This window comes from Onychomys torridus, chromosome 2 (assembly GCF_903995425.1).
Source record: "Onychomys torridus chromosome 2, mOncTor1.1, whole genome shotgun sequence".
Taxonomy (NCBI): Eukaryota; Metazoa; Chordata; class Mammalia; order Rodentia; family Cricetidae; genus Onychomys; species Onychomys torridus.
The window spans coordinates 79,270,671-79,284,089 of NC_050444.1; the positions used below are offsets into that span (position 1 = coordinate 79,270,671).

Below are 13,419 nucleotides of genomic sequence, written 5' to 3' on the forward strand. Positions count from 1 at the left end.
ATGGTCTCTTAACCTGGTGGATCTCTCTTGCTCACCAAAAAGCCTCCCATCCATCCATCCTCAGTCCTAACCACATACTCAGGCTCTGCCATCTACTCGTCTTTTTCTCTCTTAAGAAATGTTAAGTCTGCCCCCATGAGCCCATGTATTTTACTACCTGGTACCCAGCTGGTGGTGCTGTTTGGAAAGATAAACCTTTTTAGGCGATAAAATCTCACTGGAGTAAGTTGGTCAGTAGGGAGGAGGTGTTCTGGTTTTATAGCCAGGCCTCACCTTCCACCCATTCTCTGCTCATTGAGGGAATATAATACAACCAATTGCCTTCATATTCTTACTATCTAATCATCCTTTCTTAAACTGTGAGCCAAAATAAATCCTCCCTTCCTTACGTAGCTTTTGTTAGGTATTTTGTCTCAGCAACAGAGAAAAGTAACAAATATAGCATGTATCATAAAGCATACAGAAAACCTTCAGTAAATAACCAGACTAATAACACGAAGTAAACAGACGTCAATTTGTAAGAGGCCTTTGATACCCTGAGAGCAAGAAAAGTCCACTGAAGATAGGAGACTGGTATGCCCAAACCGAGTCTACCTCAGCAAATAAGGATTAACAGCAGACAAAGATTAACAACTATATAATAACAAGACTGTCCATCCTCTCCTGCAACAAAAAAAAAAAAAAAAGACATTCTGGGATATACTCTTCCCACTGAACTCAAATCAGGCCTCTTAGGGCAGACATTCAAGTCCAATCAATTATAATATCCCAAGAGATGACCGCTCAAAGACCAGAAGGTCTATCACAAATATACTGGAAAAAATAATTACACTACAAATTAAAGGAGAAAGTGTTCCACATAGAACAATTTAAAAATAAAATAGTGATATAGTTATATACCTTTTTGAAATAGTATTTTGTAGAACATAAAGTATAAGTTACATAAGAATAGTTTGCTTTCAAAAAATTTATTTGCAGCCAGATGGTGGTGGTGTACACCTTTAATCCCAGCACTTGAGAGGCAGAGGCAGGTGGATCTCTGTGAGTTCAAGACCAGCCTGGTCTACACAGTGAGATCCAGGACAGGTTCCAAAGCAACACAGAGAAACTCTGTCTTAAAAAGCAAAACAAAACAAAATGAAAAAAAAAATATTTGCTTACCTTTACTACCTTTATTTAAGGATATATTCACCATCAACCAATGATTAAAGAACATTTCTCCTTTCTACACTGGCTTTCATATTCAGTTTTAGAGAAGTCCAGATAATTATATCAATTAAATCCCCTGGCACTGATAACAAACACACAATGGTAATGAAGGCAGCTATACCAGGGAATTAAGCTTTTCCATCATGAAAGCTGGTTCTTAGACTTACCATACATTTGGAAAAGCTGTAATTAGGATCATGAGCCTACATTTCAACAATAGGAATAAAAAAAAAAAAAAAAAACTCACTTGAAGATATATATCCACTTACTCACCATTTATTTCCCAAACAGCCCTCAACTTGCTTACCTTTTTCCGTACTCCTTCTTGGGTGCTGGACAGTTTGAGCAAAACAGGAGGGAGGAATTTCGATATAATATTTTGTAATTGTTCATCTGTTTCAGCATGGCCAAGTCGTAAAAAGACCCGTTCGAGCTGATCTATAATGCAGAAAGAAAACAGGAGAGAACTTGACAACCCATGCACCACCAAGTCTATTTCTATAACATACCCTACTTTCTGTACTGCAGGTCCTTAGTCAAGAACTCAACCAGATAAATGACCGACACAACCAGGAAGGGCTGCTTGAAAAGGTCTAATAAGTAATCATATGCTGCTCCTTACAACTGTGTTTGGCCAAGAGTAGCGAAATTCCTTCCTACAGACCAAGTTACTTGATCTTTCTGAAGGACTTAGTTACTAAGAAAGGATACAAGATTTTTGAAGAATCTTCTAGACCTGGCTAGCAGAACAGAGGAATTTTAACTAGATGTCAGGGACAACCTAACTGATGAGGTTTCCCACAGCAAAGCTACAGTGAATACAATGTCGGACAAGACCATGGAGGTATGTTCAGTAAAATGTGATAGTAATTATTAAACAAGCCACTGTGTATCTTTGACCAGTGTGTTATAGGGCAGAGGAGAAGGTAATGGAGAGGGAACTCACACAAACGCCAAATATCAAGCTGCAAATTACTGTCAACTTTTTAGGTACTAGGCATTTATGAGGCTATAGGTCTGACCCTCATGATTGGGGGGGAAAATGATGCTGTAATGAGGTATTTGTTCCTCAAAGACTCTTGGGGCTGGAGAGATGGCTCAGAGGTTAAGAGTACTGACTGCTCTTCCAGAAGTCCTGAGTTCAATTCCCAGCAACCACATGGTGGCTTATAACCATCTGTAATGAGATCTGACACTCTCTTCTATATACATAATAAATAAATAAATCTTTATTAAAAAAAAGACTCTTACAAAAACTATCAGTGGCACTAAACACAGTGATACATAACTATAACCCCAGCATTTAGAAGGCTGAGGCAAGAGGATCACTTGTGATGATATTTTATTTGTGCTGAAATGTGATGATATTTTATTTGTGCGTTAATGAATAAAGCTTGCCTGGAAATTGGGGGGAGGGGGGTCCCAGCCATTTTAAGTAAACAAAGAGGTCAGGCAGCACACACTCTTAATCCCTTAGCAGGCAGGATCTCTGTGTGTTCAAGGCCACACTAGGGAACAGAGTCAAGTGTGATAACACATGCCTTTAATCCCAGTACCAACCATAGAGACTTGGAGGTCTGTACAGACAAAGTGACAGAGCTGTGTAGGAAGAGGAAGTGAGGTAGCTGGGCTAAGAGAGCCAATGAGAAGGCAGAAAAGCAAAGCATATAAAGGCTGGGTAGACAGGAAGTTACAGAGTTGGTGAGGTAAGGTTGGCTGGTGGCTTTCCATATTTCCCTGATCTCTCTAAGGCTTTAACCCAAATTTCTGGCTCCAAGTTTTTTATTTCATAAGACCATTTAGAAATTCGGCTACAATCACTCTAAATTTAAAGCCATCCTGTTCTGCATAGCAAGATAGTGTCTCAAAAGGGAGGTGGGATGGCTCAGCAAGTAAAAGCTCTTATTGTGCAAGCACAAAGATCTGAGTTCAAATAACCAGATAAACACCTGACATATAGTCACATGCATACCTATAACCCTAGCACTGTGATTAGGCAGACACCCGAGGATCGCTGGGGCTTACTGATCACCAGCCTAACTCCAGGTTCAGTAAGTATGACCAAGCCTGCCTCAAGTGAATAAGGTGTAGAATAATAAAGCGAGACACTCAAAACTTCCTCTGGCCTCGCTGTGTATGAGGACACATATCTACACACACACACACACACACACACACACACACACACACACACACTACACACCACAAACACAAACATCACAGATCACTTGTAAAAAAAATCATCAGTGGCAATGAGCTGAAAATGTTTTATATCTTGATCTTAGCATCATGCCAACTATACCTCAATTTAAGAATATATTTTTAAAAGTCTTCACTGTGTAGTGATAAAAACAAAAACATTTTCAGGTAAACTAATATAGTTACTGAAATTTACTTCAAATAATAAGTAGAATATTACCCAATAGACAGGTGTCATAAGTCATATAAATGAAACTCTGACTACTCACTGACTGATAATTAGCCAAGTTTTATAACAGAGACTAAGATTACTTTTGTGTTTGCCTCAAATATTCTCTCTGTGAAGAAAGGCAGGTACGTCTATCAGTTAAGTGAGCCCTAAAAGGACAAGAGCCAGCAAACCCTAGTAGCAACACACAAACCCTATATCTACATGAATCTTGTTTTAAAATATCATTCTGTAACAAAAGGGAACAGACTTCTTGGAAAAATAAGCAATTCTAGAGCTTAGGACAGGAAAACAATTTTATTAGAAAGGTAAGCCTGAAACATCTTATAGTATTAGAGATGACATGAAAATGTCAGAAAGGTATAGAAATCAATCTGAAAGAACTCCTATTGGCCAATACTGATCAATTAATAACAGAACACAATAAACAGCATAGTGTAGGGTTAAAAGCCAAACTAGAAACATCTATATTGATGTCAATAAACGATTTAAAAAAAAAAAAAACTAAAGGAAAAGAGAGGTTAGTCTTTTTTATGAAAGACTAAAAATATTATATGTAGTATGTTCCTAAAGGGAAGTATAGCTTCGGTCCTGGCCTCTTTCTCTTTAAGGTAGCCTGGATGTAGTTACTACTTAGAAAGAACAGAAAAAATAGATTAACTTTACATGGAAAAATACTCTCACCCAAGTAAAAAGAGTTTACATACTGCCTCAGAGAGGCTAGGGCTATATAACAACTAAATGCAGCATTAAACAGGATCCTGGGAGAACAAAAGAAAACATTAGGGAAAAAAGCTAGTAAAATCCCAAGTAAAGTTCAAGTTTTAGCAATTAATAATAAAGGAAAAACAGAACAAAGGATCAAAATTAGGCAGGTAAACTCTATGAGAGTACTAGATCAAATGATTCTATTTAATAAATGTTGAGTGTTATAAAAGAAATTATTTTCTCCCCCCTGCCCCCAAGAAAGGATTTCTTTGTGTAGTCTTGGTTGTCCTAAAACTCACTCTGTAGACCAGACTGACCTGGAACTCACAGAGATCGACGTGTCTATCTCTCCAGAGTGCTGGGACTAATGGTGTGCACCACCACTGCCTGGCTGGAAAAGAAATTCTTAGGAATGGTAAATTCAACCGCAGCATCTGTGAAAGTTCTAAGTAAAGAAATATTCTTTAGTGCATTCCAGCTATTAGACAGTAAAAACTGCCCACAGACTTGAGCTATAATTACAGTAACACTATTCTACAAAGATAGTTAAATTTTCACAACATATTAACATAGAAAATCTGTCAAAGTTCAAAAAAAGGAAGGGATATATTGTAGTTATTTTTCACATACTCATTTGTAATGGGATGTGACAATATGAAGAGCACCAAAGATCACATACAAGGGTACTTCTGTAGCAGGCAGAGTTAGAACCTTCCACATTCAGTGAAGAGGGATCATTATACAATTAATCAGGTCATTTAGAGACAGTACGTACTTTTAAGTAAAAGCTAATCAAACTGGGTGTGGCTAACACATTCCTCTAATCCCAGCAAGCTGAAGGCTGAGTCAAGAGGCCTTATAAGAAGTTCAAGGCCACCCTACCCTACACAGCAAGAATCTGTCTTAAAGAGAGGAGTGGAGATACACAAGAGATGGTTCAGAGGGTAAAGAAAGGTGCTTGCTGCCAAGCCTGACAACCTAAGTCAATTCCCAGGATCACAGAGTGGAAGGAGATAATTCTTGCAAGTTGTCTTCTGACCTCCATACACATGTTATAATGCATACATCCCTAAACACACACACACACACACACACACACACACACACACACACACACACACAGAGAGAGAGAGAGAGAGAGAGAGAGAACACTAGAATCTGTATATGAGGGAGACCATCCAGGTATTTTTCTTCCTAAGATTGTGACCTCTCTTGCACTTTTATCCATCCACATGGTATAACTGGTGTGTTGGGGGTGGGGGAACCTCAACATTTGAAAACCTCTCAATGGTGCACTTCCAGCTTTCAGGAACAACAGAAATATTGGGCTGGGTAGGTGGGTGTGAATTCATTGGTAGAAAGCGCAGTACCACATTAAACTAAACACATAGTGGCACTTAAGAGGTGTCAGCAAGATGATTTTAATTTCAAGGGCATGGCTGGCTACATAACAAGTTCAATGCTAGCCTAGGATAGGATACATGAGGCTCTGTCTCCAAGAATAAAGAGGAAAAAACAAGAAAATGAAAGGAATGTCTTTTCATTATAAATTATCTAGTCTTAAGTATTGTTATAGCAACAAAAATAGATAAATATCTCAAAAGGACCTTTTCAAAAACAGGAAGAGATAAGACCATTATGTTCTGAAGAATCAAAGATAATCTAACCCTCACATCCATCTTTCTTAAGCTGTTTTTTAATCATATACTAACTTACATAACCTCAAAACTGAAACACAACATATATTAATTCATACTTTGCCTTTCGTGTGTGTGTGTGTGTGTGTGTGTGTGTGTGTGTGAGTGTGTGTGTGTCTGTCTGTCTGTCTGTCTGTCTGTTTTGTTTTTGAGACAGGGTCTCCCTAAAGGTGTGTGCCACCACATCTAGCCTGCTTTTCCTCTTTTAAATAACATCTCTTATTTTAGACCTTTGGAGTGATATATCTCAGAACTTTTTGTTCCTTCAGGTTTTTTTTGTTTGATTGGTTGGTTTTGTTTTGTTTTGTTTTGTTTTTCAAGACAGGGTTTCTCTCTGTAGCTTTGCACCTTTCCTGGAACTCACTCTGTAGCCCAGGCTGGCCTCGAACTCACAGAAATCCTGCCTCTGCCTCCCAAGTATTGGGATTAAAGGCGTGCACCACCACCGCCTGGCTTTCCTTCAGATTTTACAAAGATAGCACATAAGATATGTAGTTCAAAACAATACGCCTAAGCAAACAATGAAATTGCAATCCTCCAGTCTCAGCTTCTTAAGTACGGGGATTATAGGAATGCAAGCCCATGTGATTTTTAAAAGGTTTATAATTTTATTTATTATTATTATTATTATTATTATTATTATTATTATTATTATGTGTGAGAGTGAGAGATGCAGAGACAGATACAAACAGAGAGGGGGTAGGAGGGGGAGGAGGGGGAGAGAGAGAGAGAGGCGAAGAGAGAGGGGAAGATGGGGTGAAGATAGAGAGGGAAAGCATGTATGTGCCACAGTGCAAGTGTAGAGGTCAGTGAACAATTGTGTGGAGTCACCTTTATGTGGGTTCTGGTCATCAAACTTCTATCATCAGGCCTGTACAGAAGCTTAATGCACAGCAAGTTTACCCACTAAGCCATCTTGATGGTCCTCATAAGAGCTTTTTTTTTTTTTGCCAGAGCTGAGGACCGAACCCAGGGCCTTGTGCTTGCTAGGCAAGCGCTCTACCACTGAGCTAAATCCCCAACCCCAAGAGCTTTTACCTATTTTACATATTTGGCAAATAACTCCCACTTTTTCCCTATATGGTAATTTTTTTCCAGTTTCCCTTCTGTAAAACTTTTTTCTTTTCTAGATCTCAGTCTTTAAATGCAGTTCAGTTTATTATTACTTCACTTTGTGGCCTTTTAATTTTCTTCTCATCGTGCTTAGAATGTTTTTATCAAGCCAAGATGATTGTTTTAAAAATTATGATGTATAGAAAAACAATTAACAGGCTGGGGAGATGGCTCAGCAGTTAAGAGCACTGGCTGCTCTTCCAGAGGTCCTGAGTTCAATTCCCAGCACCCACAGGGTGACTCATACTCATCTGTAATATACTCTCTTATCATTCAGGTATACATGCAAATAGAGTACTCATATACATAAATAAAACAAACCTTTAAAAATAAGAAAAAAATTGGCACAGCATATCTACTGACATCTGGAAACTTGGTTAAAGAGCAGCATTATCACCACTCAGGCTAAAAATGGCTCACCATGTCTGAATTGTTTTTACAAACAATATGCTTTATGCTAAATACTAGCTTTTCTTCTTGGAGAATTTTAGTACATTTGGGCAAAAGGTGTCAATATGACAAGCTCCAAATGAAAGATTTGACACTGAGTCTCTAGAGAATATCCCTATTAAATACCATTTCATATATGTCACTGCTCATCAACTCAACAGGACAGGAATTAAAGCTTGTTCTGTGTGACTGCCAGGAAAGGAGTCTTGGAAGCTTGGCATGGTTTCCTCCAGACTTCAATCCATAACATCTTTACCCTTCAGTGGTTTCGCTGCAATAAATCTAATCTGGGAATACAAATATTTGTTGAATCCAATGAGACCTCTTAGACTCTGAAGTTCTGAACTGAGTAGTAAGTACCCTTTGAGAGACCCAACACGTATATTTATCTATATTTTCCTCTAATACCTTACGATTTTGCCTTCTATATTCAAGTCTTTGGTCTGAAATTTTCCTTTAGCATATGAAGGAATGTAGGAAATTTAAATTTTTCTGAAGTCAATAAAAGTGATCCATTGTGAAATAAAACAAAGAAAATATTTAAAGCACAAGAAGACACAGTTCAATTACTTATTAGGAACTCTCATATTGCTACCACCCAAGCCCAAAAGGAAAAAATGTGTTTTGAAATGTGATTAAAAATAGATTTGTTCCCTGTTGGAGGAGAGGAAGAAGAAGGGGGAGAAAGGAGTGGGGGGCAGCAGGAGGAGGGATGGGAGGGGAATCTGTGGATGGTATATAAACTGAATAAAAAAATTTTTAATAGATTTGTTAGCTGGATGCTAGTGGTGCATGCCTTTAATCCCAGAACTCTGGAGGCAGAGGCAGGCAGATCTCTGCCAGCCTGGTTTACAGAGCTAATTCCAGGACAGCCAAGGCTACACAGAGAAACTCTGCTGTAGGATGGCCTTTCTGTATGCTGTGAATATATGTTGCTACCACTGGTTAATAAAGAAGCTGCTCTGGCCTATGGCAAGACAGGTTACAGCAGGTAGGAAATCCAAGAGAGATAATCAGGGGGAGAAGAAAGGCGAAGTCAGGGAAATACCACGTAGCTGCCAAAGCTGCCAAAGGAACAAGAGGCCAGCAGACTGGTAATGCCAAAGCCATGTGGCAAAGAATAGATTAATAGAAATGAGTTAATCTAAGATGTCAGAGCTAGCTAGCAATAAGACTGAGCCATAGAACAAACAGTTTGTAAATAGTATTAAGCCTCTGACTGGTTATTCAGGAATAGGCAGGCAGGAAAGATTTGTCTGTTTACAAATGGCACCCTCTGTCTGGCATGGATCCACACAGACCTGAGAAACAGATTCTGAACACACAGAAACAGAGCCACATTGGGCTTCCTAGTCTCAGTCTCATGCCAACAGCAGTGCAGAAACGTGTCTCCCTACAACTGCCTTCAAGATGGAGCTGGCCAACAGCTGCCATGAGCTAAGCAGTGTGGTAGATTTCCAGAGTCTCTCCCACAGGCTGTGGTACAGAGAGGATTCTCCCAGCCACTATCTGCAGGCTTAAAAGCACAGCTGCAGACTTAAGAACACAGCTCCATGCTACTGCTTCCAGAACTGGGGAAGTTAAGCATGGCTCATTGGTTCCTGTGCCATGTTGAAAAGCCAAGCGGGGAGGAGCCAGCAGCCAAAGCCACACTTTCATCCTAGCCACATTAACAGTTTAAAAACTCTTCTGGTCAAAAAATGATTTACAGACACACATAAAACAGATTCTGATGGAAAAAACTTCTAAACTGGTTACATTGTGTTTAAAAATATATGTAGGCTTGGGGGCTGTAAAAGGATAAAGTCCTTAAAAAAGAAATAGAGTAGTAAAATGTATAATAAGCCATGTAAAGATGGAAAATACACAGAGTCTGGATATTGTATATTACTGTGTTGTACATGGGATTTTTTTAACTGCAGAGAGTCATTTGATTGTGGGGAGGGGCTGCTAAGTTAAAACAACATATGAGCATATCTTTACTTCAAAATATGGGTCTCAGGATATGCTGCTTTGGAAAAGAGGTTCTGGTTTTGTTTCCACAGAAGATGAAAAGCTGTGGATTCCTTCCAGGTTAATATGGTTCCATCACAGTTAATATGGTTCCATCACGGAAGACCCCTGAGAGGTCTCCAATGGGAGCTATGGCCCAGATGATCCAACATCCTGAAAATCTTCAAAGCAACTGGCTGAGACGATGCAGCCTTACAGACTACTAGTCAGGACTTGACCATAATCCTAAATTTTCACAGGATCCCCTTAAAATTGCCAGTGCCACTACTCAGCAGGAAGTAGTACAGAAAGCTATGCCCAAGCTCCCAAAATATTGTCTATGCATGTTTGTTTTTATTTAAAGGGGGATATGATATAGAAATGATGGGGAAAGGGTAATTATGATAAAAGGGGTAGATTATTGAATCTACTTTAATACAAAAAACAACTGTTAAACTCAAAATACTTTACATTGGTATGAGTTTTGGTTTATCAATACACATTTAAGGTCAATTTTGTTATACTTTATGTATATTTCTACTCTTGTTTAAGGTATTATATTTATGCAACTCATTTAAAATTGTAATATATCACTAAGAAATACAGATTAATAGTCATCTATGATAATCAAACTTACAGTCATGTTAAGCTTTTTAGGTATACAAAGATATATTTCAGCTACATAGACAATCTTCAAACACTTCAAAGACCTACAGAATATGGCATTTAAAATGTTTTAAGAGCCAGGAGGTGGTAGTGCACACCTTTGATCCCAGCACTCGGGAGGCAGAGGCAGGCGGATCTTTGTGAGTTCGAGGCCAGCCTGGTCTACAGAGCGAGATCCAGGAAAGGTGCAAAGCTACACAGAGAAACCCTGTCTTAAAAAAAAAAAAAAAAAAACTTTTAAGAACTTAAAGACTTTCCCAGACAGTGAGACACGTCTGCTCCTGGCAGCACCCATTACTTCAAGAAGATGATGGGCATTTAAGAAACTTGTTATGGAGTTTGCTTACAATGTGAAAAAGTCTAGTCATTTGGGCAAGAAACTGCTCTTGCCAGGACTGCTTGACAATATGTTGTATACGTGCAGGACTCATAGGAGAGTGACCACTGAATTTTTCCAAAACAAGGTAAGATGGTCCTTCAGGTTCCTACTTCACAGAAAAAAACTGCCAGACATTCTGCAGGACACAGAGAAAAACAACTGATGAACTTTGCCAATAGGTGAAACAGTCCTTCAAATTTCCTGCTTCACTGAAAAGTATTCCAGATATGCTAGGCCTATAGGATGAAGATCGATTCCCCAATGTTACAGAACTTTGGGAGACTGTTAAGGCAGCTAAATATCTCTGTCACTTCTAGAATTTTGGAAGTTGCTGCAATGCACTTCCTGTTTACTTAGGTAATATATCCTTCTAGCATCTTTGATGGAATTGAAGACTAGACAGTTATAGTTTTCTTTAGTTATGATAAAAGGTAAATTGGATATAAAACTTTAGACTCACAAAAATAGGATAGACAGAATATTTTCTTTAATTTTACCAAATAAAAAGACTAGATATTATAACTGTAATTCTTGCTTGATAACTGTTACATGTAATTTTATTGTTAAAATGAAAACCTTCCTCTTTGATTAGACAGAAAAGGGGAAGTGCTATGGAATGGTCTTTCTGTAGGCTGTGAATATGTGTTGCTACCATTGGTTAATAAAGAAGCTGTTCTAGCCTATGGTAAAATAGGTTATTGCCAGACAGGAAATCCAAGAGAGATAAGAGAGAAGAAAGGCAGAGTCAGGTAGATGCCATCCAGCTACCATAGGAACAAAATGCCAGCAGACTGGTAACACCACAACCACATGGCTAAATAGGTTAATAGAAATGTGTTAACTTAAGATGTCAGAGCTAGCTATCAATAAGCCTGAGCCATAGACTAAACAATTTGTAAATAATACTAAGCCTGATTGGTTATTCAGGAACATGTGGGAGGGAGGGAGTCATCTGTTTACAAAATCCTGTCTCAAAAAACCAAAGTGAGAGAGATTTGGGCCAAGCATGATAAGAACATGTAACTTTAGCACTCAAAGGACAGAGGAAAAAGGATGAAGAGTTCAAGGCTAACTGAAATGCACAGTGAAATCCTGTGTAAAAGGGAGAATGGTGGAAGGGGAAGAGAGGAAGAAAAGAATGGAGGCCGGGGTGGGGGAGGAAAAAGATTTGGAGGGCTCCAGGTTTAGTTTACTGGCATAGCATATTCTTACTATGTACAAAACCCAGGTTCAAACTATAGCATCAAAAAAAAGAAAGAGGAAAAAATGGAAAAATCCTTACTTGGTTATTTTTCTCACTGATGTGATTTAATACATGACAACAATTAACTTGGGAAGGAAAAGTTTATTTTGGATCCCAGTGTGAGGACACAGTCCATCGGGACAGGAGAGACATGATATAATACAGTTGGTTAAACTGTGTCCACAGTCAAGAAACAAAGAGAAATAAAAGCTGGTATTCAGCTCATTTTCTCCTTTAAAAACAATACTTTTTTTAACTTTGTGTGAATGTGTGTCCACGTACATATAGCATAATTGCCTATAGACAACAGAAAAATGCTATGGAATAATGCTTTTGTATACTAGTTTAATAAAACACTGATTGGCCAGTAGTCAGGCAGGAAGTATAGGCAGGATAAGCAGACAAGGAGAATGCTGGGAAGAGGAAGACTGAGTCAGAAGATGCCAGCCTGCCGTTCAGGGAGCAGCATGTAATGGTACACAGGTAAAGCCACGGAAAACATGGCAACATATAGATTAACAGAAATGGGCTGAGTTTGAGTGTAGGAGCTAGTTGGTGGTAGGCCTGAGCGAATGGCAGAGCAGTTTTAATTAATATAAGCCTCTGTGTGTTTACTTGGGTCTAAGTGGCTGCGGACCTGGCAAGACACAGGAAAACTTCAGCTACAGAAGAGGGCATCAGATCCCCCAGAGCTGGTAGTTATGAGTTATCCATCATAAGTGATAGGATCCAAACTTAGTTTTCTGCAAGAACACTATGTGCTCTTAACTACTGAGCTATTTCTTCAGCTCAACTTTCTCATTTTCATTCAGCTCAGGACACTCACCAATGGAATGGTGCTACCCATAATAGGATGTAGCTTCTTCCCACCTTTATGTCAGAGATTTGTCTCCCAGGTGATTATAGATCCTATCAAGTTGACAATAAATATTAACTACTATAGAACTGGAAAATTATCTAAAATAAAAGCAATCACATCTAATAGCTAAGCATGGTGTCACATACCTGTAATCCTAGCACTCAGGAAGAGAAAGCAGAATCAGAAATGCAACGCAACCCAGAGCTGTAGCCAAGAAGGGAGGGAGGGAGAGGGAAGGAAAAGAAAGGAAGGAAAGGGAGGTGGGAAGAGGGAAGGAGAGGGAGAGAGCTAGACAAAAAGGCAAAGTCAAGAGACAGACACTGAATTTTACCTGGAGCCAAGTGCTGCAACCCAGGGGGTGATTGTACTTAGAAGAGATGCCTCAGACTGGCCCAGTGAAAGTGAGACATAGGCTAGTCAGAAAGGGCAGGGCAGGCGTGTACACAGATTCTAATCCACCAATCTCTTACAAGCTTTAAATGAACACAGACCCCTGCCTACCAATCCAGCTTTTGTTAAGGCACAAGGGAAAAATACCCTCATCCATGTTCTGAGTGGGAATAGAAACAACATAGATAGGATCATCTAAAGATCACCAAATTCTGTCATTCCCCACCCCCCACCCAAAGTATTCAGGAGTCAGCACAAGCTGTTTGGAGAAGTTGTGACTAGAGC

General features: G+C 39.1%; 1 protein-coding gene across 5 annotated transcripts in view; it reads right to left on the reverse strand.

Annotated features, from left to right (window-relative positions):
• The window catches only part of Ecpas (Ecm29 proteasome adaptor and scaffold), a 132,101-nt gene that overhangs the window by 96,193 nt on the left and 22,489 nt on the right, over positions 1-13,419 (reverse strand). For all 5 annotated transcript variants that reach the window (XM_036179346.1, XM_036179344.1, XM_036179342.1 and 2 more), the window contains one exon: positions 1,517-1,647. In XM_036179346.1, the coding sequence (XP_036035239.1) occupies positions 1,517-1,647 (131 nt within the window). The remainder of the gene's footprint in view (positions 1-1,516; positions 1,648-13,419) is intronic.